Here is a 27,916-nt window from a genome sequence, read left to right as displayed (position 1 = left end):
AATACGAGGAGAATACTCTCTCGACTTAATAACTGCAGTTTGTGATTGTGTTGGCAAAATTGATGACGTGAGAATTTCTTTGTCAATACAGAAGTCAGATCCATTAATCACAGACGAATTTTTGAGAGAAGTTTTTCGGATAAATTACAGTGCAGCCAATCTCTTCGGCAGAACAGGGTCAACACGAAGATAAACAAAAATTGTTTTATCTTACATTATAATGTTGTTGATCTGTCTCACTGAAATGTTTCATTTTATGTGTTCATGAGAATGTCTATGCAGTATTAATAACCGTACGCAGTGGAAAACAGCATGTGATTGATAGGAGCTGTAGACCAAAGCTGATTACACAGGGATTCCATCAAGTATGTAACAAATAATATAGGTAGCAAAAGTACCGTAATACGTAGTGTAAACTCTGACGAAATGAACACCGTAGGAAAAATAATTTCCAAAAACGCGAAAAACTAATTAAGAGAAAATTATATTCGCGTCACAAATTACCAACAATGATTTATGTGGAGAATGTGTAGTGACCAATGAAAATCTGTGCCACTTTCGGATTCGAGTGCGGATCTCATACTCATCGACAGCTGTCACTTTAACCAATTAAACCACACGATCACGCCAAACGTTTCACGTCCGTTACATTTCCCTCATATTCATGGACAATAACACTTAGAGTGCTCTTGCGGCCTTAGCGGAAGTTGTTTTGACATAAAACAGGAGCTGCTATATTGCACAACATGGAAACAGTGATTCATTGTTTATACACCAGAGGGACTTTTGTGCTACTGGAAGTTAACATTTTACTCACAAAGTACTGGAAAATGAAGGTCTCGAAACTCGTGATATACAGGGTGTTCATTTTAACTGCAGACATTGAAACATCTCGAAAACTACACATCGGATCAAAAAATGTTATGATTTCAATTTTATTTCCTCTTAGATGTTGAAGTGTCCATTCACGAAACACTATCCAGTTATGGAAATCGGCGCCAATAAGTTCTTGATGCAGTGACACGTGGTACAGACGATACTCATGACGATGCAGTGACGCTCGGCATACAAGGCAACAGCAGCCACAACATTTCTCCTACAATCTCCGTAAATCAGGATCATTTCAGGATTTTCTTCTGCGGTTGCAATATTCATCGTCCACTTGGACGTCTGTTCTCCAAATGATAGCCGGCAGCTGTGGACGAGCGGTTCTAGGCGCTTCAGTCCGGAACCGCGCTGCTGCTACGGTCGCAGGTTCGAATCCTGCCTCGGGCATGGATGTGTGTGTGATGTCCTCAGGTTCGTTAGGTTTAAGGAGTTCTAAGTCTAGGGGATTGATGACCTCAGTTGTTAAGTCCCATAGTGCTTAGAGCCATTCGAACCATTTCTCCAAATGATAGGTAGGTGTGCAGACAATAAACACTGCACAAGTATTGTAATGTTTTGGGCCGCTATCTGTTCTACGTCTGCACGATATGTGAGCTACGGTCACAGTGTGCTGACTGTTATTATACATCGCAGTTGATTACATGACCACGGTGGCGCGTCGAGAAGTCCCCTACTATGTCGGAGGAATACAACGCTGCAAATGGGGTTTCCAATTAGAAGTTATGAAGAACTGGCCTGTGCTACCCTCGTAGAATGGAGATGGGGTCCCACCCGCCAGTGGATATTCAGGGCCATTGCACAGCATGTCGTGATGTCGTGATTATGATTCTGTACCCATTTGTATTCAACCGATTACAGCGCCATTTGTGGCGAAACGAATAAAATGCTTCAGACAAAACATATGTGGACTTTGCTGTAAGTTCGTAGTATGCAATAAAAATGGGGGTTCGCTTTAAAAATTCCAAAGTTGCCGCCCGCCACCCATGCACGTGGTGGGGGTGACGTGTCGAGTGCGTTATCGTTGGGTGTCCCCCTCCGAGACAAAAAATTGGAATTATAACGTTTTTTATCCGATATGTAGTTTTCGAGATAATTCAACGTCTTCAGTTAAAATGAACACTCTCTATAAAAAATTATATTTACATAGACCACTAACAGTAAAATACAGACAGGAAGGAATGTGCTTTGAACAGAATAGGAAGGAAGGATGATTATGATTTAATTTCGTCGACTAGGTCATTAGAGACGGAGAGCAAGCTTTTATTTGGAGAAGGATGGGGAGGAAATTAGCCGTGTTCTTTCCTGGCATTGCATTAACTGACTTATTGAAACCATGAGGAATCTATATCTGGACAAGGATTTGAAACGCCGTCCTCCCGAACATAAGTCTAGTGTGCTGTCCACTGCGACACAACGGCAGAGGAGTCATATACCCAGCATGAGAGCGGTGTGCTTGCATAGTAATGTATTTCATTTGCTGAAAGAACATTACTGATACGGTTCCCGTGGGGGCGTATTGTTGGGCTGAGGGATGTCGCTGCTAATACTTCTCCAACGCAGTGGACGAGAGTTGCCAATTGGGTGTATTAAAAGTCCGAGTGGCAACAGCTCAATTCAAAATTTTCACAAAAACGAGCTAGATGGATATCAAAGGACACGATCCAGACATGTCAAGGACAAGACAGCAAGAATTTCAGGGAGATTGATGTTAGCAGCATGCCATGTACCATTGTTAGGACAAAACCAAGAACAACTCAACAGAGAATTAAAAGGAAAAAATATAAATTTAGCTGTCAATACTGAAACAAAAAAGAAATTAAAAGGCTTAATGGAAGTTATGATTACATAATGAGTTACAGCGATGTAAATCAAACAACAATAGCACAACACGGAGTCGCAATATACGAGAAACAAAATTCAGAGTTATAATAACGTGAATGAAGTAATAGTAACAACAGTGCTAAGAATAGTAAAGAATATTCCACAATAACAGGAACATATTCTCCTGAAGAAGGGAAAAACAAGACAGAGTTGTTTTACGAAGATGTACAAAAACAAGCAGACAGAAGTAAGTACAACCACCTGATCATAAGTGAAGAGCTGAATGCACATGTTGGAAACATATCAATTCATGGAGTTGTAGGAACATTCGAAGAGGGCACAGCAAATAAAACTGACAAGAAGTAAAATAGTTTGCAACATTCAATGAAATGAAAATTAACAGTCCATTACGTACGAAAGTGGACATTTATAAATATATATGCAATACAACAGGTCATAGGTCTCTTATTGATTATTTAACAGTAAACTGAACATTTAGATCATTTGGCCTAGATTTGAGAGTGCCCATGAACTCAGACCATTGTCGCCCAGGTGTAAGAAATACATAAGTTAAACAACACCAAAAAGGGAATATATGAAGCATATCTATTACAATAAAATGGTGTAAAACGTATGTACCAACGACTCGCACAATATCTACCGAACCAAATCACACAGAACGAGCCGGCCAGGGTGGCCGAGCGGTTCTAGACGCTTCAGTTTGGAACCGCGCGACCGCTACGGCCGCAGGTTCGAATCCTGCCTCGGGCATGGATGTGTGTGATGTCCTTAGGTTAGTTAGATTTAAGTAGTTCTAAGTTCTAGGGGACTGATGACCTGAGCTGTTAAGTCCCATAGTGCTCAGAGCCATTTGAACCATTTGAACCAACACAGAACAAAGTAAACAAAAAATGGGAATATCAAGTCTTGTAATAACAGATCAGCAATGGAAGCTGTAGGGAAAAAGAAGAAGTTCTGGAAGAAGAATGGTCTCAGAATATGGAATGACGGATTATAGACTGCAGTTAAAGGAAAACAAAAAGCTTATCATATAGATCTACATAATAACACAAAGTAGACTCGAGCATTATATGTGGCAAACCGTAACGTGGCCAAAACAGTAGTACAGAAAGCTCATCAAGAATCGTTGAAGAAGCCGTTATATCAACTACACTAAATGAAGTGCATGCTAGCTAAGAGATGGCCTATAAACTCATGAAACAGAAAACAAGAAAGAGATGCTGCAAGAATAAAGTTCACAATTAAAGAGGCTTGGATAAAACACTACCAAGAACTGTGGGCTGATGAACATAACAAAGAGGAAGAAATTACAACTTCATAAGATGAAGAGTACCAGCTTGTGTATCAAGAAGATGAAATCGCACTAATTGAGATAGAGGAGGCCATTAAACAGATGGAAGTCAGGGAAGCTACAGTTCTAACTTAAACAAGACTTCAAATTAATAGCAGAACACATACACAAATATTCTACTCTTTGTAGATGATAAAATAATTATTCAGAAGACGGAAAATTACCTCCAGTCTACAATTTAGTGCAGAAATAAAATATGCAAAAACTATAATTTATCTCATACTGAAAAGTTCTCCGTAAATTTGACTCCATTTATTCATCACTGAAACAAAACATGCACTCTCAACCCGTGGACTGGGGGAAAAAAACCAACACCAAGAAAGAGTTGTGCGACGGATTTCGCGCGAGTCTTCCAATCAGGTTTGCTTTAAATATATGCTGTATTGGTCGTCAACGTTAATCACTTTTGAGATTGGACGTGGTGGCTTGGTATTAGTCAAGAAGACCTTTAGCACGACGAAGGCGCAGTTATCAACATCTCACTGAGCGTTGATTAGAAGGAGGCCAGTTGAGGTCCTACAACCAACCTGTCTGCATACTAGACACATTGGACCTACACCTGGAGTTATGGTCTGGGACGCCATTTCATATTACAGTAGGAGCACTCTCGCGGCTATCCTATGCACTCTGACTCCATATTTGTACGTCAATTTGGTGATTCGTCCTGTTTTGCTGCCATTCATGGACAGTATTCCAGGGCGTGTTTTCCAGCAGGATAATGTTCTCCCATATACCGCTGTCGTAACTCGACGAGCTCTATAGAGTGTCGACATGTTGTCTTGGCCTGCTTGATCACCAGATCTGTCTCTAATCGAGCACGTATGGGACGTCATCGGACGACAAGTCCAGCGTCATCCACAAACAGCAATAACCGTCCCTCTATTGACCGACCAAGTGCAGCAGGCATTGAACCCCATCCCACAGACTGATATGCAGCATCTATGCAACACAATGAATGTGCGTTGGTTGCTTGAATTCAACTTTCTGTCGGCTACACCGGTTATTAATTTACCAGCCTTTCAGATTTGCATTCGTTTATCTCGCGCTTTCATTAATCTGTGATCTTGTGATGTTAATCACTGAAATATGTTACCTAGACAAATGTATTCCCGAAATTACATTACTCCATTCCCTGGTTTTCCTAAAGCCACCCACCCCGTGGTAGAACGTCTATCAGTGCTGTACGGAAATCGACCAATAGAGTTCCCACACAAGATGATCTAATTTTTTTTTTTTAATGGTTCAAATGGCTCTGAGCACTATAGGACCTAACATATGAGGTCATCAGTCCCCTAGAACTTAGAACTACTTAAACCTAACTAACCTAAGGACATCACACACATCCATGCCGGTGGCAGGATTCGAACCTGCGACCGTAGCAGTCGCGCGGTTCCAGACTGAAGCGCCTATAACCGCTCGGTCACATCGGCCGACACTTATTTATTTATTTATTGTTCCGTGGGACCAAATGAAGGAGAAGTCTCCATGGTCATGGAACGAGTCAATACGTGAAATTATAACACGATATTAGAAACAGATAAAATGAAATATAAAAAAAAAACATATTAAGGTGACAAGTCGTAAGTTTAAATAAAGAAAATCAACAATGTAACACTGGAATTTGCTTAATTTTTTAGCTCTTCCAGGAGCTCCTCGACAGAATAGAAGGAGTGAGCCATGAGGAAACTCTTCAGTTAAGACTTAAAAGAGTTTGGGCTACTGCTAAGATTTTTGAGTTCTTGTGGTAGCTTATTGAAAATGGATGCAGCAGAATACTGTACTCCTTTCTGCACAAGAGTCAAGGATGTGCATTCCACATGCAGATTTGATTTCTGCCTAGTATTAACTGAGTGAAAGCTGCTAACTCTTGGGAATAGGCTAATATTGCTAACAACAAACGACAATAAAGAAAACATATACTGTGAGAGAAATGGCAGAATTCCCAGACTATTGAATAGGGGTCGACAAGAGGTTCTCGAACTTACACCACATATAGCTCGAACAGCCCGTTTTTGAGACAAAAATACCCTTTTTGAATCAGAAGAATTACCCCAAAAAATAATACCATGTGACATAAGCGTATGAAAATATGCGAAGTAGACTACTTTTCGTGTTGAAGTGTCACTTATTTCAGATACTGTTCTAATGGTAAATAAAGACGCATTTAGTTTCTGAACAAGATCCTGGACATGGGCTTTCCACAACAGCTTACTATCTATCCGAACGCCTAGGAACTTGAACTGTTCCGACTCGCTTATAATATGCCCATTCTGTCTGATCAAAATATCGGTTCTTGTTGAATTGTGAGTTAGAAACTGTAAAAACTGAGTGTTACTGTGATTTAGCATCAAATTATTTTCCACAAGCCATGTACTTATTTCATGAACTACATTATTTGATACTGTTTCAATATTACACACAAGATCCTTCACTACCAAGCTGGTGTCATCAGCAAACAGAAATATTTTTGAATTACCTGTAATACTAGAAGGCATATCATTTATATAAATAAGAAACAGCAATGGCCCCAGCACCGATCCTTGGGGAACGCCCCACTTAACAGTGCCCCATTGGGACTGAACATCACTACCACTCTCAATATTGCGGAGAATTACCTTCTGCTTTCTGTTCTTAAAGTATGAGGCGAACCAATTGTAAGCTACTGCCCTTACTCCGTAATAGTCCAACGTCTGCAGTAATATTTTGTGGTCAACACAGTCAAAAGCCTTCGTTAAATCAAAGAAAACGCCTAGCGTTCGCAACCTTTTATTTAATCCGTCCAAAACCTCACAGAGAAAAGAGAATATAGCATTTTCAGTTGTTAAACCATTTCTAAAACCAAACAGAACATTTGACAGCAAATTATGTGAATTTAAATGCTCCAGTAACCCTGTATATACAACCTTCTCGATAACTTTAGCAAACACCGATGGCATAGAAATAGGTCTAAAATTGTCAACATTATCAATGTCTCCCTTTTTATAAAGTGGCTTCACTACCGAGTACTTTAATCGGTCAGGAAACCGACCACTCCTAAAGGAAAAGCTACAGATATGGCTAAGTACTGGGCTAACATACATAGAACAATACTTCTACATCTACATCTACATTTATACTCCGCAAGCCACCCAACGGTGTATGGCGGAGGGCACTTTACGTGCCACTGTCATTACCTCCCTATTCTGTTCCAGTCGTGTATGGTTCGCGGGAAGAACGACTGTCTGAAAGCCTCCGTGCGCGCTCGAATCTCTCTAATTTTACAATCGTGATCTCCTCGGGAGGTATAAGTAGGGGGAAGCAATATATTCGATACCTCATCCAGAAACGCACCCTCTCGAAACCTGGCGAGCAAGCTACACCACGATGCAGAGCGCCTCTCTTGCAGAGTCTGCCACTTGAGTTTGCTAAACATCTCCGTAACACTATCACGGTTACCAAATAACCCTGTGACGAAACGCGCCGCTCTTCTTTGGATTTCCTCTATCTCCTCCGTCAACCCGATATGGTACGGATCCCACACTGATGAGCAATACTCAAGTATAGGTCGAACGAGTGTTTTGTAAGCCACCTCCTTTGTTGATGGACTACATTTTCTAAGGACTCTCCCAATGAATCTCAACCTGGTACCCGCCTTACCAACAATTAATTTTATATGATCATTCCTCTTCAAATCGTTCCGCACGCATACTCTCAGATATTTTACAGAAGTAACTGCTACCAGTGTTTGTTCCGCTATCATATAATCATACAATAAAGGATCCTTCTTTCTATGTATTCGCAATACATTACATTTGTCTATGTTAAGAGTCAGTTGCCACTCCCTGCACCAAGTGCCTATCCGCTGCAGATCTTCCTGCATTTCGCTACAATTTTCTAATGCTGCAACTTCTCTGTATACTACAGCATTATTCGCGAAAAGCCGCATGGAACTTCCGACACTATCTACTAGGTCATTTATATATATTGTGAAAAGCAATGGTCCCATAACACTCCCCTGTGGCACGCCAGAGGTTACTTTAACGTCTGTAGACGTCTCTCCATTGATAACAACATTCTGTGTTCTGTTTGCTAAAAGCTCTTCAATCCAGCCACACAGCTGGTCTGATATTCCGTAGGCTCTTACTTTGTTTATCAGGCGACAGTGCGGAACTGTATCGAACGCCTTCCGGAAGCCAAGGAAAATAGCATCTACCTGGGAGCCTGTATCTAATATTTTCTGGCTCTCATGAACAAATAAAGCGAGTTGGGTCTCACACGATCGCTGTTTCCGGAATCCACGTTGATTCCTACAGAGTAAATTCTGGGTTTCCAAAAACGACATGATATGCGAGCAAAAAACATGTTCTAATACTCTACAACAGATCGACGTCAGAGATATAGGTCTACAGTTTTGCGCATCTGCTCGACGACCCTTCTTGAAGACTGGGACTACCTGTGCTCTTTTCCAATCATTTGGAACCTTACGTTCCTCTAGAGACTTGCGGTACACGGCTGTTAGAAGGGGGGCAAGTTCTTTCGCGTACTCTGTGTAGAATCTAATTGGTATCCCGTCAGGTCCAGTGGACTTTCCTCTGTTGAGTGATTTCCGTTGCTTTTCTATTCCTTGGACACTTATTTCGATGTCAGCCATTTTTTCGTTTGTGCGAGGATTTAGAGAAGGAACTGCAGTGCGGTCTTCCTCTGTGAAATAGCTTTGGAAAATGGTGTTTAGTATTTCAGCTTTACGCGTGTCATCCTCTGTTTCAATGCCATCATCATCCCGGAGTGTCTGGATATGCTGTTTCGAGCCACTTACTGATTTAACGTAAGACCAGAACGTCCTAGGATTTTCTGTCAAGTCGGTACATAGAATTTTACTTTCGAATTCACTGAACGCTTCACTCATAGCCCTCCTTACGCTAACTATGACATCGTTTAGCTTCTGTTTTTCTGAGAGGTTTTGGCTGCGTTTAAACTTGGAGGGAAGCTCTCTTTGCTTTCGCAGTAGTTTCCTAACTTTGTTGTTGTACCACGGTGGGTTTTTCCCGTCCCTCACAGTTTTACTCGGCACGTACCTGTCTAAAATGCATTTTACGATTGCCTTGAACTTTTCCCATAAACACTCAACATTGTCAGTGTCGGAAGAGAAATTTTCGTTTTGATCTGTTAGGTAGTCTGAAATCTGCCTTCTATTACTCTTGCTAAACAGATAAACCTTCCTCCCTTTTTTTATATTGCTATTAACTTCCATATTCAGGGATGCTGCAACGGCCTTATGATCACTGATTCCCTGTTCTGCACTTACAGAGTCGAAAAGTTCGGGTCTGTTTGTTATCAGTAGGTCCAAGATGTTATCTCCACGAGTCGGTTCTCTGTTTAATTGCTCGAGGTAATTTTCGGATTGTGCACTCAGTATAATGTCACTCGATGCTCTGTCCCTACCACCCGTCCTAAACATCTGAGTGTCCCAGTCTATATCAGGTAAATTGAAATCTCCACCTAAGACTATAACATGCTGAGAAAATTTATGTGAAATGTATTCCAAATTTTCTCTCAGTTGTTCTGCCACCAATGCTGCTGAGTCGGGAGGTCGGTAAAACGAGCCAATTATTAACCTAGCTCGGTTGTTGAGTGTAACCTCCACCCATAATAATTCACAGGAACTATCCACTTCTACTTCACTACAGGATAAACTACTACTAACAGCGAGAAACACGCCACCACCGGTTGCATGCACTCTAACCTTTCTAAACACCGTATGTGCCTTTGTAAAAATTTCGGCTGAATTTATCCCTGGCTTCAGCCAGCTTTCTGTACCTATAACGATTTCAGCTTCGGTGTTTTCTATCAGCACTTGAAGTTCCGGTACTTTACCAATGCAGCTTCGACAGTTTACAATTACAATACCGATTGCTGCTTGGTCCCCGCATGTCCTGACTTTGCCCCGCACCCTTTGAGGCTGTTGCCCTTTCTGTACTTGCCCGATGCCATCTAACCTAAAAAACCGCCCAGTCCACGCCACACAACCCCTGTTACCTGTGTAGCCGATTGCTGCGTGTAGTGGACTCCTGACCTATCCAGCGGAACCCGAAACCCCACCACCCTATGGCGCAAGTCGAGGAATCTGCAGCCCACACGGTCGCAGAACCGTCTCAGCCTTCAGTATTCTGCTAGATACCCCGTCATATCCATGAGAGTTCTTGGTCTTTAGTGATTTAATTAGTAACTCAATCTCCCTCTTGTCAGTATCATGGAGGAGCATTTCAGGTAACAGTCTCGGAACACTTTTTTCTAAGAGCGCTATATGATTCCCTGTTGGGACTAGGTTTCTATTTAGTTCACCTGCTATATTCAGAAAGTGATTATTAAATACTGTACATGTATGCGACTTATCAGTAACACGGACATTCCCACTACGCACTGATCCTATATCCTCAACCTGTATCTGCAGACCAGCCACTTCCTTTACGACTGACCATATGGTTTTAATTTTATCCTGAGACTTAGCTATCCTGTCTGCATACTACATACGTTTTGCCTTCCTAATAAATTTTTAAGCACCTTACAATACTGTTTGTAATGGGCTGCTGCATTTAGATTTTGACTGTTTCTAACGTTTTGATATAATTGCCACTTTGTTCTACAAGATATTCTTATCCCTCTAGTCAGCCACCCAGGCTGCCTGTTTGTGCTAGTACCCTGTTTTGAACGTTCTAACGGAAAGTAACTTTCAAAGAGCACGAGAAAAGTCTGATCACTAAATTAAAAGTCTACACAAAGAATGTATTACGTTTCATACACATTCCCTAGATAGAATACAGGGAATATCATTAACAGCGAACTGAAGCATACAGTAATACAGGCAAAAAAGTTTCCATCAACACTGGTGCACGAACGTGCTGGTTGTGAGATAATTGTGAACATGTGGTTTCGAGTTGAGCTTTTGTATGAAATATTGTCCAAGTTAGTACAAATTTAAATGACAACTTTTCGATTAAGTCCCTATCTAACTGTATCAAAGCTCAAACTTCCCCTATGGCCTACCTTAACAAGAAATACAATACTTCTTCATCAGGTTACATGTTACGATTCACTGTAAATTTGCAAAAGTTAAAGGAAGTGCTCCACTTGCCCTTGCATTTGAATGCAATGCTACTCTGGTCCGGCGGTGAGCGACGCATTTTTTAAAACGTCCTTATATTAGCTCGCAATTATTGGTAATACTGCACAATTCGCAGATCCAGTTCTTCAACCATATCTTCTGAGATGATCCCAGACGGAAAAGTCCAGAGAACTGAGATCAGGTGATCTTGGAGGCCAAGGTACACACCTGACAGCCTGATCGACCTAGTCATCTTGATCCATCTTAACACCTTAAATGGTTTGTTACAACACCAGCAAAATGTGCCGGTACCGCATCATTCATTTACTATGAGGAACAGGCAAGTGAAAACGATAGTGATGGAAAAAAGTACGTAATTTGTCCATTATTCCAAAACTAAACGCCATAACCGTTAATACATTTACCCCACTGTGAGAAAAGGTGGTGAGTTCCTTCATGAAAAAACGTTTTCGGTTTCCTACGGAATCATGATTGTGCCCAGACACGAACTTCTTCGTCTGAAGCAAACCGACAGCCATGAATGTCTTTCATCAGGGCTCCAAAAATATACAAACGCACTGGGGAAAGGTCGAGGATGCTTAAAGGCTTCTCATCGAAACTTCTGCAGCGTAGTCTAACTCATGTCCTTAAGGTTGTTTCGAGTACTCTTGAAAGACGTACGCTGATTTTCGTACCTCTTTCACTAACTCTAGAACTCGTTTACTTAACTAGGTAACTTAATTTTTCTCTGTTTCTAATTCAACTGTGTGATACCGATGCACAGAGAAAGTGTCTGTGAAACCTACGTATTATTTTATTTGTAGGTGCACTTTCTGATCAGTAAATTCTCTTCTATGGGTGTTCACTGCATTGCGTGTGAATATATGTTTAGTTGGGTTCTGGGACGTATTTCTGCTCTGCCTTGATCGAGGAGGACAGGGAATATCCGATAGCTTTCGTGGCACAGTGGCAGGATGGGAGAGCTAAAAAAATGGAGTAACGAACAACGGTACATTCCTGTGTGGCCTACGTGACTAGTAGAGCGTGCCCAGTTGGAAAAGCGGTCCTTCCCGCCAATTTTCAGGTGGGACGTTTCGTTGGATCTTCAGATGCCTCTGGAGAAGCCTCTAGAAACATCTGGTATCTTCCTCTCTGTGCATTGGTGACATAAGGGTGTATTAGTATGAGCTCTGCTCGAAATCTGATTGGGTTGTACTGATGCGGAGAGAAACGTGACAGGGGATTGGTCAGTTAGGACTGCGAAAAACACGGGCATGGAACCGTCTTTTTCGCTGGCGAGAAGCCAGATAGCATTAGGGTCTTGGAGAGAGCAGTTCAGATAGCTATGGGGTCTCAGTGTGCAGTTAGATAGTTGTGTTATTGTGTAATGTCCATTGTGTTGGGGGAATAATAGAGGTAAGCCCAAGATTTTCCAAACATTTATACCGTCAGTAGTCGGATTAAATCAATAAGTATCTTTCACTTTGGAGAAGTAAGGTTTTCCCAACGAAACTTCTGCAGTGTAGTCGAACACATCTTTCCAAAGCTGTTTAGGGTACACTTCAGAAGTTTCGATGAGAAGCCCTTGCATATCTTCCATACAGTACCGATCTCTCCCCATGAGATTTTCATATTTGTGGAGCCCTAAAGAAAGACATCTGTGGCCGTCGATTTGCTCCGGACAAAGAGCTACAAACATTTTCCATGAAGGTATTGAGATACATGTATTAACAGTTATGGCGATTACTTTTGAAATAATAACGGCTTACTTACTTTCTTTACATTTGCCTCGTTTTCGCTTGACTGCCCCTTACACATTCCCCAAGTATTAGCCATTGGTGAAAATTGAGCAGCATTAGATTGGGATTTAACCGAAAAAAGGGACCGATGGCCTTCGTAGTGTGGTCCCTTCAACCCCCCAAACCAACCAACCATTTAACCTAAAAGTTTGCATTCCAAATACATTTGTACAAACTAGGACAACACTCCGTATGGAAGCTAGTACCATGCGAAGCGGCGCATTGGTTGGCACACTGGACTCGTATTCTGCAGGGCGACGGTTCCAATCTGGGTCCAACCGTCCTTATTTAGGTTTTCCCTACTTTCCGTCGGTCACTTCAGGCAAACGTCGGGATGGGTCCTTTGAAACGGCACCGCCGATTTCCTTCGCCATCCTTTCTTAATCCGAGCTTCTGCTCCGTCGCTAATGACCTCGTCGTCGACGGGACGTTAACCACTAATCTCCTCCTCCCTCCACCTGAAGTCAGTAATGGCTCGTAATCACACATTCGCAATTACCTGGCAAGCAGCTCGACTGCAAATCCACGTTTACTGAAAAGTTTTGCTTCTATTATCATATAGTTTCAACCGCGTCATTTTCCGTTGTTAGTATCAGTTACGATACATCCTTTATAATCACAGATACACATTCCCTACATCAAGTTTTACCGTTTGATATGCATGATGACAATATTTCGTACTGTTTTTATTTTGGTAATATTACAATAAATCTTAATTTTTTGTTCGTAGCACAACCATCTTCATTTCATCCCGGGTCAGTCAGTATGTTATAACTTTGATCTGCGATCGTATATTAGCAACACTGTATGGGGGACTCAATTTTACACTATAAATCATAGAATTTTACGGAAAATGGAAGTTTAGTCTAACTAAACAATATTTAAGACATAAAATGACTTAAAGGGCACGTTGTCATTACGATGTACAGCTCGCGTGACGCTCGAACAATGACGTCACAAGACACAGGCTAAAAGAATCCTCCTCACCTGCATGTGGGCACAGTATGTCAAAGTTACAAGTGTAGATACGATGTTTGCCGCACTGTTTACTGTGTACCTTTCAGAGCATTCATATTACAGTATTAATGTTGACTACTCTGATTTCGGCCACGTTGCTTTTTCAGCTAATGGCATTAGTAACATTCGTTTGTATTGAAAGTGATGAAGAAGCAGGCACACTACATACAATTTTAGCTAATTGGAATAATCTCAAAACCTGTACAGAAATCGTGGACCTTCCTTTTGTAAGAGCCAACGAAGTAAAAAATTTAAAAGAGCTGGAAAATTTTGCTTATAAACATCAAATATTATGTAAATGACGAACGTCGGCTAGGGCCAGTCAGTTAGTTGCAAACTTCCGCACAACAGGCCATCATTCCTTCCACCCCCTCAGCACCCTGCAATCCGCCACAAGGCTGTCAGTGCTAGACGTAACTGCAGAACTGATTGACCCCAAAGTTATGTGAAGTGCCGAGAGCAGGCTCTGCCTTGGCGCCTCTGACGTTCGCTAGTGTGTCGTTGACCGGTTTAGTGGCAAATACCTGAGTACACCACGCAGCAACATACAGGGTCGACTTCGAGCATTAGCTGTGGACAGACATAGCCTACATTTACGTCTGTAGCTATACCTTTGTTTCGTAAACCAGCTTGTGGTGTATGACACAGGGTACTTTATGTACACCCGTATTCTGAAAGTACAGATCAGAGAACTTTCTCATCTCTACAGATCTTACAACTCTGGTAGATTATGTCTTAAAGCGTTTGATGTTCTGGGCGGATACTTAAACGTCGGCTAACAAGAAAAATATTTTTTCTGTGGTACGAACTGGTGATTTCGTAACAGACTGTCTTGTTCAGAAAAATATCAGTTGACAGTCATGTATCGTAACAGTGATCGCAAACGCCGTTGTAGTACTGACGTCATTCGCAGTCTAAATATACACGACTTCCAACACCGTTATATTCTCATATCCTAGGCTTGTCCAAGAAAGTATCGCTTCATCTTTTCTTAAACAACCGCGTTCAACAAGAGCTTTCCGTAACATTCAGTACAGTAACAGCAGGTTTCCAAATAGTAATTCATCGTAACGTTGTAACGCACCGACTGGCGGGACGCTAGATCTAACTCCAAACAAGGGATCGTACTGTGCAAACGTCGCGATGCCGCTAATGTACGGCTTCCTGTCGCGCAAAATTGCTTGAGCGAACCAGACGACCACTACATCCAGAATTAGGTACAGTTTTTGTATTGACAGTCGATGTTATGACTGTGGATCGCTATCCGATCACAGAAGATCCCAGTAGTATCCGAGCGCCTGACAAACGCTTGAAGCCTAGCTTGTATAGTAGTTGCACTCTTAGACAATAAATTGAGGACACATCAACCTTTTGGTGATTAGCAGCTGCGACGATAATAAGCACTGACGAGACAGCAGAATCAAATGCCAGATAATAACAAACAGCATTTTCACTAAACACAAAATTCGAGGTCGTACAGCAATGCTACTACACCACAAACACAAGGGTTGGAAGTTCAATAGTTGCAACTATTTATTTACAGCTAGTACAAAATAGATACGTGTTTCAAAGTTTTACTGACCTTCAAAGTAGTCACCAGCATTGTGTATAACCCGTTTCCAGCGATGTGGAAGTCGTAGGATACTCTTAGGAGTGCCAGGTGTGTTGAAAGTTCGAGCGGCGTGCTCTATTGTCCGACGAATTTGTAGCAGTTCTGAAGCGAATGCCGTGAAGTGTTTCCTTCAGTTTAGAAATCGAGTTGCCTCACAAGGGCTTACGCCAGGGGAGTGCAGTATGTGGTACAGCACATAGCAGCCCCATCAGTCAAACAAATCAGTAACAGCTTGCACTATACGTGTTGGAGCATTGTCCCGCAAAATGATGGTCAGGTCCTGTAGAAAGTGTCATCATTTCTGTCTCTATGCTGTTCATTTTTGGAACACAACCTACGACCAGCTTGGAGACAGAAGTAATGACACTTTCTGCAGGACCTGACCATCATTTTGCAGGACAATGCTCAAGCACGTATATTGCAAACTGTTACTGATTTGTTTGACTGATGGGTCTGCTAAGTGCTATACCACCTACTGCACTCCCCTGACTTAAGCCCTCGTGAGTTCAACTCGATTTCTAAACTGAAGGAAACACTTCACAGCATTCGCTTCAGAACTGCTACAAATTCGTCGGACAATAGAGCACGCCGCTCGAACTTTCAACACAACTGGCACTCCTAAGAGTATCCTACGACTTCCACATCGCTGGCAACGGGTTATACAAAATGCTGATGACTACTTTGAAGGTCAGTAAAACTTTGAAACACGTATCTGTTTTGTACGAGCTGTAAATAAATGGTTGCCACTATTAAAGTTCCAACTCTCATAGGTATACCGAAATATCCAAATGACACACCAGCTTTTGACTATTACATTATTATTCCTTTTGGCCGTCGGGTACCGACGGACGGCCGCGTCGCGTCGCCGACGCAGCATCTCTGGAATCAGCGATGGCAAGTTGTTACATCGCTGAAGCCGCACGCGTTCACCACCTGTTTTCTCTGCGGCGCGCTCGGGTCATCTAAAACCTGTTTTATCGCCTTTTGATACATCATACAAACTTAATTATTGTATTATCCCGGTGTTACTGGCCATTTACCGGCATGAGATCGTGCGAACCATGGATGACTGGTGACTGGCGGATTCCATATTCCTAGATTGCCCTAAAGTATTTGAAACGGTACCACAATGCCGACTGTTAACAAAGGTACAAGCACACGAAACAGGTTCCCAGATATGTCAGGGGCTCGAAGGCTTCTTAAGTAACAGAACACAGTTTGTTGCCCTCGACGGAGAGTGGTTATCAGAGACAAGGGTATCATCAATTGTGCCCCAGAGGAGTGTGGTAGAACCGCTGTTACATTCTGTATGTACAAATGATCTGGAGGACAGGGAAAACAACAGTGTGCGGTTGTTTGCTGATGATGCTGTGGTGTATGGGAAGGTGTTGTTATGAGTGACTGTAAGGGGATATAAGATAACTTAGAGAAAATTTCTAGTTAGTGTGATGAATGGCAGCTAGCTTTGCATGTAAAAAAGTGTAAGTGAAAGCAGATGAATAGGTAAAACAAACCTATAAAGTTCGAATACAATACAATTAGTGTGCGGCTTGACACAGTCAGATCGACTGAATATATAGACATGACGTTGCAAAGCAGTATGAAATGGAATGAGCATGTAAGGATTGTAGCAAGGAAGGCGAATCGCCGACTTCGGTTTATTGGGAGAATTTTAGGAAAGTGTGGTTCATCTGTAAATGAGGCCGCATATAGGACGCTAGTGCGATCCATTGTTGAGTATTATTCGAGTGTTTGGGATCTGCACCAGGTCGGATTAATGGAAGACATCGAAGCAATTCAGACGTGGGCTGCTAGATTTGTTACCGGTAGGTTCGAACAACGAGCAACTATTACGCAAATGCCTAAAGATTTCAAATAGGAATCACCGGAGGGAAGGCGACGTTCTTTTCAAAAAGCATTATTGAGAAAATTTAGAGAAATAGCGTCTGATGCTGACTGCAGAATAATTCTACTGCTGCCAACGTACATTTCGCGTAAGGACCATGAAGATGAGATTGGAGAGATTAGGGCTCGTACGGAGACAGTCGTTTTTCCCTCGCTCTATTTGCGAGTGGAACAGAAAAGCGTTTGACTCGCTGCCCCACTGCAGACTTCTAACTAAGGTACGAGCATATGGGATTGGTTCCCAAATATGTGAGTGGCTCGAAGACTTCTTAAGTAATAGAACCCAGAACGTTATCCTCGACGGTGTGTGTTCATCGGCGGTGAGGGTATCATCTGGAGTGCTCCAGGGAAGTGTGGTAGGTCCGCTGTTGTTTTCTATCTGCATAAATGATCTTTTGGATAGGGTGGATAGCAATGTGCGGCTGTTTGCTGATGATGCTGTGGTGTACAGGAAGGTGTCGTCGTTGAGTGACTGTGGGAGGATACAAGACGACTTGGACAGGATTTGTGATTGGTGTAAAGAATGGCAGCTAACTCTAAATATAGATAAATGTAAATTAATGCAGATGAATAGGAAAAAGAATCCCGCAACGTTTGAATACTCCATTAGTAGTGTATCGCTTGACACAGTCACGTCAATTAAATATTTGGGCGTAACATTGCAGAGCGATATGGTTCAAATGGCTCTGAGCACTATGGGACTTAACATCTGAGGTCATCAGTCTCATAGAACTTAGAACTACTTAAACCTAACTAACCTAAGGACATCACACACATCCATGCCCGAGGCAGGATTCGAAACTGCGACCGTAGCAGTCACGCGGTTCCGGACTGAAGCGCCTAGAAAGCAGAGTGATATGAAGTGAGACAAGCATGTAATGGCAGTTGTGGGGAAGGCGGATAGTCGTCTTCGGTTCATTGGTAGAATTTTGGGAAGATGCGGTTCATCTGTAAAGGAAACCGCTTATAAAACACTAATACGACCTATTCTTGAGTACTGCTCGAGCGTTTGTGATCCCTATCAGGTCGGATTGAGGGAGGACATAGAAGCAATTTAGAGGCGGGCTGCTAGATTTGCTACTGGTAGATTTGATCATCACGCAAGTGTTACGGAAATGCTTCAGGACCTCGGGTGGGAGTCTCTGGAGAAAAAGAGGCGTTCTTTTCGTGAATCGCTACTGAGGAAATTTAGAGAACCAGCATTTGAGGCTGACTCCAGTACAATTTTACTGCCGCCAACTTATATTTCGCGGAAAGACCACAAAGATAAGATAAGAGAGATTAGGGCTCGTACAGAGGCATATAGGCAGTCATTTTTCCCTCGTTCTGTTTGGGAGTGGAACAGGGAGAGAAGATGTTAGTTGTAGTACGAGGTACCCTCCGCCACGCACCGTATGGTGGATTGCGGAGTAAGTATGTAGATGTAGATGAATAAATCACTAGTAGTGGTACAGGGTACCATCCGCCTCGAAGCATACGGTGGATTGCGGAGTATGTATGTAGATGTAGATGTCCATCAGTTCGCTGAAATTTACGAAGACTTTCCATGTCTAGGAACTGTATTTTAAAGTGGCTCACCGAAATACATTAGCACTGCAGCTCATACTGAACCGTAAACCTGGAATTACTAGGCGTCGGAGGGAAGCGCTCTAGCGTTTCAGATCTGTTCATTTTCGCCTGTCTAACAATAGTTTTCCTTACGTTAAAAGATCTCGCAAATGGCGAAGACATTAACGCAAATGAAGATATAGCTAACGTCTCGTCAACGATAGGGTTGTCAGAGACGAAGCACCAGCTTCATTGGAGAAGGTTGGCGGATGGGAACCGCTTAAATAACCATTCAACTTTTCATCTGCATTGATTTAGGTAAACCATGGCAACTTGGAAAGTGAGATCGAACGACAAAGTGCAGTCAGCTTTCCAATACGACTTTAGTTTCTTATCTATTTGATCATCTCGCGCGATAAATCATTAGAAAGGAAGAAGGTAGCTTTGGATTTAACTTCCTAGTGACAACCCGACGTCATTGGAGACGGAGCCCAAGTTCGAATATGGCAAGCTTGTGTAAGTAACTCGACGGTAAGCATTGCTGAATTAGCGTTCATGTATTTCGGGGCACAATGGAAAACCTAAAGCCGGTAGTAGGACAGATATTTGAATTCCGCTTGTCTCGAATTTTAGTCCAGTGTGGTAACCACTGCACCAGCCCGCTTAGACTACGGCTGGTTCCTTCTCCAGTCAGTCACTGATGTTCCTGACACCGAAGGGATGTAAACTCCTATACACCGGAACCATTCCTACAACAATTTTTCAACTGAGTAACACTCACTTTCATCCATAAACACAGTATATGAAATTATATTCAAATACACCTTAGTGAAAGGTGGTTATTAAATGAGAAAACACTCCATTTTCGACAATGACAATCGTCTGTAATAAGATAGCGACGCCAATGGAGTCAAATGTAGACGGATGCACCTGCTCATCTGGAATTTAGTCATGGAAACAAAAACCACTTTTTCAGTTACTGTCATGAACAATAATCAGTTACACAGGGGATTCTCACTTGTAATCTAAGTTCAGCTCAGTAAGTTTGAGAACTGTCCATTAGAATAGTCTTTCAAATCATTTACCTTTAGGCGAGTTAATTGTCACTGCTGAGGTGCAAAGACACACAGAGCACGGATTTCGTCTCCTATGAGTGCTCCAGTTTTAGGGTGCACTGAGAAGGTGTATATATAGTCTGTAATTTGGAGAGATAGGTTTGTATCAATCTGGTATCAGCGGGGCAGAGTTCAGACCAGTGTGCCCGTGCAGTTTACAAGACAAAGCCTACTTGTGTTTCCGGCATCATTGGCACCAGATTTTCCAGGAGGACGCTACCCGCTCTAAATCAGTGACTTTGTCTGATGTTTCATTTCGTTAGCCATTTCTTTGCTGCAACATAGAGGACTTTATGATGAGATCGCTGCTTCCAAGAAATCTTGACGTAATATTTCATTCGCAGAGTTTTCTTTATACGTAGATATAACTTCCTAGTGTCCGACGTTAAATCCACTGTTCAAAGTGACAGGCTCTGTTCCACGTTGGAGGAGCAGTATCATTATTTCATTTATTCATCCATTTAATACTATTGCGGGCAGTGAAGATTATGTGGGGTTCCTTTTTGTTCTGATTAAAACGTTTTGTGGAATTGTGCTGCACGTGGCCCGGTAGAGGACAAATGTAACTTTGGTGCTGCAATTTCTCACTTCTTTACTGAATAATACGAAGTTATTTTAGTTTTCTCTTGATTTAATTTGATCCCACAGTCATTTCTGAAAATTATTGAGTTTCCTGGACTGTTCCCTTATTCTCATGTATTCTCAATTAAATCAGTAGTTAATGGAACGCAATTTACTCGATATGTTCTGCCTTCGGCACAGTCGTTTTTCAGATAAGCTGTACAGCAAGTAAAAGGTAGGTTTGTGATGCTGAGAACTTCGAGAACTACTATTCCTGACTATTTTCGGCGTGATTATTGTGATTCATACTCATTGGGAATAGGTGTTAGACAATAAAAAGTGGGGTTCAAATGGTTCAAATGGGTCTAAGCACTATGGGACTTAATATCTGAGGTCATCATTCCCCTAAACTTAGAACTACTTAAACCTAAGTAACCTAAGGAGATCACACATATCCATGCCCGAGGCAGGATTCGTACCTGGGACCGTAGCAGCAGCGTGGAACCGGACTGAAGCGCCTAGAACCGCTCGGCCACCGCGGCCGGCAAAAGTGGGGTTTCACATCCTCAGTTCATATCTGTATAAGAAAGGATGCAAATATACTTTCAGATCGTATCATGAGGTGACAACGTGTTGATCGCAATGCTGCATTCACCTAAAAACATGTTCAGGCTTCCCTTATATTTCTCATTGCGCTATGAAAGTCTTTCCTTCCTCTTGAGTATATCAACCAAATAACAGTCATATCACGTTACTGTTTATTCATGGACCAAATTTTCGTGTAAAAAAAGAATATTTTCAGGGTATTTTCGCTGAAGTCATATCAGTTAGTCCGCACCTCGTGGTCGTGCGGTAGCATTCTCGCTTCCCGCGCCCGGGTTCCCGGGTTCGATTCCCGGCGGGTCAGGGATTTTCTCTGCCTCGTGATGACTGGGTGTTGTGTGATGTCCCTAGGTTAGTTAGGTTTAAGTAGTTCTAAGTTCTAGGGCACTGATGACCATAGATGTTAAGTCCCATAGTGCTCAGAGCCATTTAGCCCATATCAGTTACGTACCCAGCTTAAATTGAAATAGCTATAGGATGCTTTCAAGGTTATACCTCACAATTTATGTTTTTGGAATGGACGATGCTTCAATTCATCATTAGTTACGATGTATGAAAACTGGTAAGTGTATGAGTATTAAGTCATATGTGTAGGTCCATCTACAGACTGGAACTGATTACACGTCTACGTTCTTGATCAGACCCAGGGAAACGCTCTCTATATCGATAACCACTTATCCGTGATGAATACATCGTGGTAGGTAAAAATTCGTGATAGATTGCTATTGGAGCCAGGACATACTCGATACCAAGAATAGTCGTGTCAACCATTAGCTTGGTAGGACACGCCTCCAGGACAGTCTCAAGCTACCAGTGCCATAGACGTTTCCTCCTATTACTTACAAACATCACGTCCAGTGCATCGTTCACATGGTACACGGGAAAAGCACCCCTGCCTAATAAATGTCGTGGAGAACCGTAACTGACGCTGCCAGAGGTTGCAACTCCTGTGACTCCATTCAGTGTATTTCGCTTAATTTAATTCAGCTGAAAGACAGGGTACGTCATTTTAAGTTTGGTGCCATTTAGTGGAAGGTGGGTCGTGCCATCTTGTAGGACCCTGCCAATCATGCAAATTTGATATTTTCTATTTTCTTGTTGAATGTACAGTTTCTCGAGACACTTTGAAACTTCCAATTAAATATCTCGTCGCCAATATTATTACGGTAGGGTAAACCACATCACCTGAGTGGGACCATCTGGCTGTAGTGCTCAGAAGTAATAGGGGGAAATAACTGCGACGGCGAAAATTTTAGTTGGGACTGACGGCGCGCTGTGATAGCGCAATGGCTGGACGAGCTACAACCGAAGTGTAAAGACTTTTCATCCTATTTTATAGAAAGTTTTCTGAATAAACCGGACTGAAGTTCTCATGCAGAAAACTTTATTGTTCTTTGAGAAGAGTCTTGTTGTTTTTTCAAGAAATTATTTATTGTCTTTTCTGGATAGTTTCTGCGTTTTTTTTTCAAGATTTTTAATTTTCTCGAAGACAATTGCTATTGTTGTTTTCTATAAGAAACCTAATTAATTATTTCTCGGCAAGAAGGTATTTGTAAGTTGTCACCTTTAAAACTTGTATCACATCTTCTGATAAATGTTTCACATTAAAAAAGAATGTTAGTTTCAGCAAGAGTTTATCATTATTAAATTAAGTGAAATAAATTTTTTGACCCCCAAGAAAATGATTGACACCATCTTCAGAATTTTTGAGGTAGCAGAGAGTCGAGTAGCTGAAAGAAGTGTTTTACAGAAAAAATGCTTGGGTCTCACTCTGACGAAACTGAAAGCGAAGCTTTCTGGAACTATCCTATTGCTTTAATGTACATCGGACGGCAATACAGATGAGAAAAAACTGGAAGAGTCCGTTGAAGTTCGCCTTCGAGCCTATATTTACTTTAACTTACATGATGAGACCTTCTGCTGCGGTGGGGAAAGAACAAAGAGGAATTCTGCGAATATACTCGGGAGCCTTCAAAACTGCTTCTACATGCGACCTAACTATAGTAATGGGCGCTTATCTCCCGAACATACAAAAAAGCCTTATTTGGTGGAGAAAAAACAATTCGTACAAATATACAAAGTTCTTGTGGGAAGAGAAAAAAGTCCGTTAGTAACTAAGAATTTCATATGTACAGAACTGCAACAGAGATGAAGTTCATCAGACACAGGAAGATGAAGTTTTCACTTTCTGTCTGATATATAGGAAGCGATTCAAACGCGGTTTTAGCTAAGTAGGGGACCGGTCCACTACATTCCCGCGCATTAACCGCATCCTATGTGTCTAGCTCATTGCTCACATGGGTCGGTGGCCTGAAACCCACACCAACAATCCTCTGAGCACCACGAGGTCAGCAAACCCATTCCTCAAGTGAGAAGCTGCATTACACTACAACATAACCCGCATAACTTTTAAATTGTGTCGCAATTCGTTTTAGCAGCCCGAGAAGACAATCGTTAACGAGACATGTCACTGATTGAAAGCATACGGGAGTCACAGCCCTATTGGATTGTACTCTATAGAATCTCATGGAAAGGGAGCCCTGAAATTATGCTACAGCGAACAGTCCGCCGCTCCTTACCAGTCACCTAAGGAAAGCAACAAGTCTCGTTGCCGAAAATTTGTGCACAGCCAAAGATTCAATCCCACAAGACAGCCGAGAGGAATTTAGAAAATAGACCGTTGAATGATTTCATGGTGAGAAATAAAACTTGGCACATCATAATAGTTGTATACGCAAATCAAAGCTGATTTCAGCTGTCCCAAAGCGTATATGTCGAAATTACTATTAGTCTTAATTATAAAAATAGAAAATTTCACCGGAAAGACAGAAGTAAATGTCACACATTATCTTTCATATACCTGAACGCTTTAGTTTTTCGTTCCGTGCGTCACTTGAAAAATGTGGCAGAACTCTTACATCGTTTGATGTGGACGAGATAGTTGCAAGGCAAAGTTATATTCAAGAAACATTAATAAGGTTGTGACTTGGCATTTCTGGAGAAGCATATTAAGCTTTATTTCGAAAAACCTGCAACAGAGCTGAAACTTCATCATAATTTCTAACTACTCTCGTGCATGCCCGTTTCTGCAAAACTAGAACATAATAATACCATGTCGGTGTTTCAGAAATTCACAGCGTGTAGCTGAATGTAAGCAGACAAAAAGTCTAAAAAATAGGAGAGCAAAAAGTAACGGAAGAGCGGTAAAACTGCCGTCCTTAACAAAATTAATCTATGACCATGCATATTCAACACAAAAGTTTACATCGTATGATATTCCCAGTACTAGAATACTTCTCACTGCTACTGCGTCAGTCCCAAAAGTTTCGTGTCTGGATTAATAAAAAAATAAAGAAAATTTGAGATGCTGGTTTTGATGCTTCGTACGTTCTGCGTAGTTTCTACCCCCACTTGATTTCAAAGCACAGAGTATTCATACGATCATGTGAAGCTGTCAGAAACGTCCTTCTTTGAGATGTTATCCACTTCGCACATTGGCTTGAATGTCTATTATGTCGTCAAGGAGCTGACGCTTTACGTGAGTTTCTGCACTTCTTCGTTTTGTGGTAGGCTTGTATTGATAACACCAAGTCTCAATAAGTCGCGGCAGGTGTTCACGCGCCGTTGTTTTTATTCGGGAGTCAAAATGTGCGGGACAAACTTTGCACATACTTTTCTCTTCTTCAGAACATTCTGGAAAATTCCTTCATCACTTAAATTAGAGGTTTTGTTCCATTACGATTTGTGAGACAACAACATTGACACGCTACGGTCGGACGTCCAATGCTTAACAGCGTCTGCTCACAACTGACTACTCGGATGTACACTGTGTGATCAAAAGCATCCGGACACCCCCAAAAATATCCGTTTTTCATATTAGGTGCATTATGCTGCCACTTACTGCCACGTACTCCATATCAGAGACGTCAGTAGTCGTTAGACATCGTGAGAGAGCAGAATGGGGCGCTCCGCGGAAATCACGGACTTCGAACGTGGTGAGGTGATTGAATGTCACTTGTGTCATACGTCTGTACGCGAGATTTCCACGCTTCTAAACACCCCAAGGTCCACTGTTTTCGATATGATAGTAAAGTGAAAACGTGAAGGGGCACGTACAGCACAAAACCTTACAGGCCGACCTCGTCTGTTGACTGACAAAGACCGCCGACAGTTAAAGAGGGTCGTAATGTGTGTAATGCGCAAGTAGCAGCATTACTGTATTTACTAGGCAACCTTGTATTTTAATAACCGTTTAAATTTTGTGTCGAATTGTTTGTGCTCTCTGCAGATTAGTTCAGACATTCTTTGCACAACAGTTTTTAGCATAGATAGGGACTGCAACTGCTGTGTTCGGATGCAGGCTGAGTTGGCAGCCCTTGGCTCCCAGCTTCAGGCAGTGTTGGCTTCGGTCACACAGCTTCAGGCTGTTGCCAATGGGCATCACTCTGGGGGTCCGGATGGGAGTTTGCCGGGGACGGCCAGCTCGTCCCACGCATCCCCCGATCGGACTACGACTGTGGCTGCCCGGGATACTGCCCACATTGATGCTGATCCCTCACCTGTGGGAGGTCGTCTCGAGGTGTGGCAGGGGGCGAAAGACATTCCCGAGGGCTGAACGGAAGGCCTCTCCAGTTTGTCTGACGAACCGGTTTCAGGCTCTGTCTCAGGCTGATACTGATCTTCGGCCAGACATGGCTGCTTGCCCTGTTCCAGAGGTTGCCCCTCGGTCTGCAAGACCTGGGCGGTCGCAGAGGGTGGGCTTACTGGTAGTTGGGAGCTCCAACGACAGGTGCGTAATGGGGCTCCTTAGGGATATGGCAGCAAGAGAGGGGAAGAAAACCAATGTGCACTCCGTGTGCATAAAGGGGGGAGTCATTCCAGATGTGGAAAGGGTCCTTCCAGATGCCATGAAGGGTACAGGGTGCACCCATCTGCAGGTGGTCGCTCATGTCGGCACCAGTGATGTGTGTCGCTATGGATCGGAGGAAATCCTCTCTGGCTTCCGGCGGCTATCTGATTTGGTGAAGACTGCCAGTCTCGCTAGCTGGATGAAAGCAGAGCTCACCATCTGCAGCATCGTCGACAGGACCGACTGTGGACCTTTGGTACAGAGCCGAGTTGAGGGTCTGAATAAGAGACTGAGACGGTTCTGCGACCGTGTGGGCTGCAGATTCCTCGACTTGCGCCATAGGGTGGTGGGGTTTCGGGTTCCGCTGGATAGTTCAGGAGTCCACTACACGCAGCAAGTGGCTACACGGGTAGCAGGGATTGTGTGGCGTGGACTGGGTGGTTTTTTTAGGTTAGATGACCTCGGGCAAGTACAGAAAGGGCAGCAGCCTCAAAGGGTGCGGGGCAAAGTCAGGACATGCGGGGACCAAGCAGCAATCGGTATTGTAATTGTAAACTGTCGAAGCTGCATTGTTAAAGTACCGGAACTTCAAGTGCTGATAGAAAGCACCGAAGCTGAAATCGTTATAGGTACAGAAAGCTGGCTGAAGCCGGAGATAAATTCAGCCGAAATTTTTACAAAGGCACAGACGGTGTTTAGAAAGGATAGATTGCATGCAACTGGTGGTGGCGTGTTTGTCGCTGTTAGTAGTAGTTTATCCTGTAGTGTAGTAGAAGTGGATAGTTCCTGTGAATTATTATGGGTGAAGGTTACACTCAACAACCGAGCTAGGTTAATAGTTGGCTCCTTTTACAGACCGCCCGACTCAGCAGCATTAGTTGCGGAACAACTGAGAGAAAATTTGGAATACATTTCACATAAATTTCTCAGCATGTTATAGTCTTAGGTGGAGATTTCAATTTACGAGATATAGACAGGGACACTCAGATGTTTAGGACGGGTGGTAGGGACAGAGCATCGAGTGACATTATACTGAATGCACTATCCGAAAATTACCTCGAGCAATTACACAGAGAACCGACTCGTGGAGATAACATCTTGGACCTACTGATAACAAACAGACCCGAACTTTTCGACTCTGTAAGTGCAGAACAGGGAATCAGTGATCATAAGGCCGTTGCAGCATCCCTGAATATGGAAGTTAATAGGAATATAAAAAAAGGGAGGAAGGTTTATCTGTTTAGCAAGAGTAATAGAAGGCAGATTTCAGACTACCTAACAGATCAAAACGAAAATTTCTGTTCCGACACTGACAATGTTGAGTGTTTATGGAAAAAGTTCAAGGCAATCGTAAAATGCGTTTTAGACAGGTACGTGCCGGGTAAAACTGTGAGGGACGGGAAAAACCCACCGTGGCACAACAACAAAGTTAGAAAACTACTGCGAAAGGCCCGCATCTCGTGGTCGTGCGGTAGCGTTCTCGCTTCCCACGCCCGGGTTCCCGGGTTCGATTCCCGGCGGGGTCAGGGATTTTCTCTGCCTCGTGATGGCTGGGTGTTGTGTGGTGTCCTTAGGTTAGTTAGGTTTAAGTAGTTCTAAGTTCTAGGGGACTGATGACCATAGATGTTAAGTCCCATAGTGCTCAGAGCCATCTACTGCGAAAGCAAAGAGAGCTTCACTCCAAGTTTAAACGCAGCCAAAACCTCTCAGACAAACAGAAGCTAAACGATGTCATAGTTAGCGTA

The 27,916-nt window shown here is 42.6% G+C and overlaps 1 protein-coding gene across 1 annotated transcript in view; it reads right to left on the bottom strand.

Moving 5' to 3' along the window:
• Window positions 1-2,674: 2,674 nt before the first annotated feature.
• LOC124556110 (doublesex- and mab-3-related transcription factor A2) overlaps window positions 2,675-27,916 on the bottom strand; it is a 176,167-nt gene continuing 150,925 nt past the window's right edge. Inside the window, exon 5 of the mRNA XM_047130133.1 lies at window positions 2,675-2,687. Within this exon, the coding sequence (XP_046986089.1) occupies window positions 2,675-2,687 (13 nt within the window). The remainder of the gene's footprint in view (window positions 2,688-27,916) is intronic.

The sequence above is a fragment of the Schistocerca americana genome, chromosome X (assembly GCF_021461395.2).
Source record: "Schistocerca americana isolate TAMUIC-IGC-003095 chromosome X, iqSchAmer2.1, whole genome shotgun sequence".
In the NCBI taxonomy this organism is placed as follows: Eukaryota; Metazoa; Arthropoda; class Insecta; order Orthoptera; family Acrididae; genus Schistocerca; species Schistocerca americana.
Note: the sequence above shows the minus strand (reverse complement) of the source record. Positions and strands in the feature narration are given on the sequence as shown.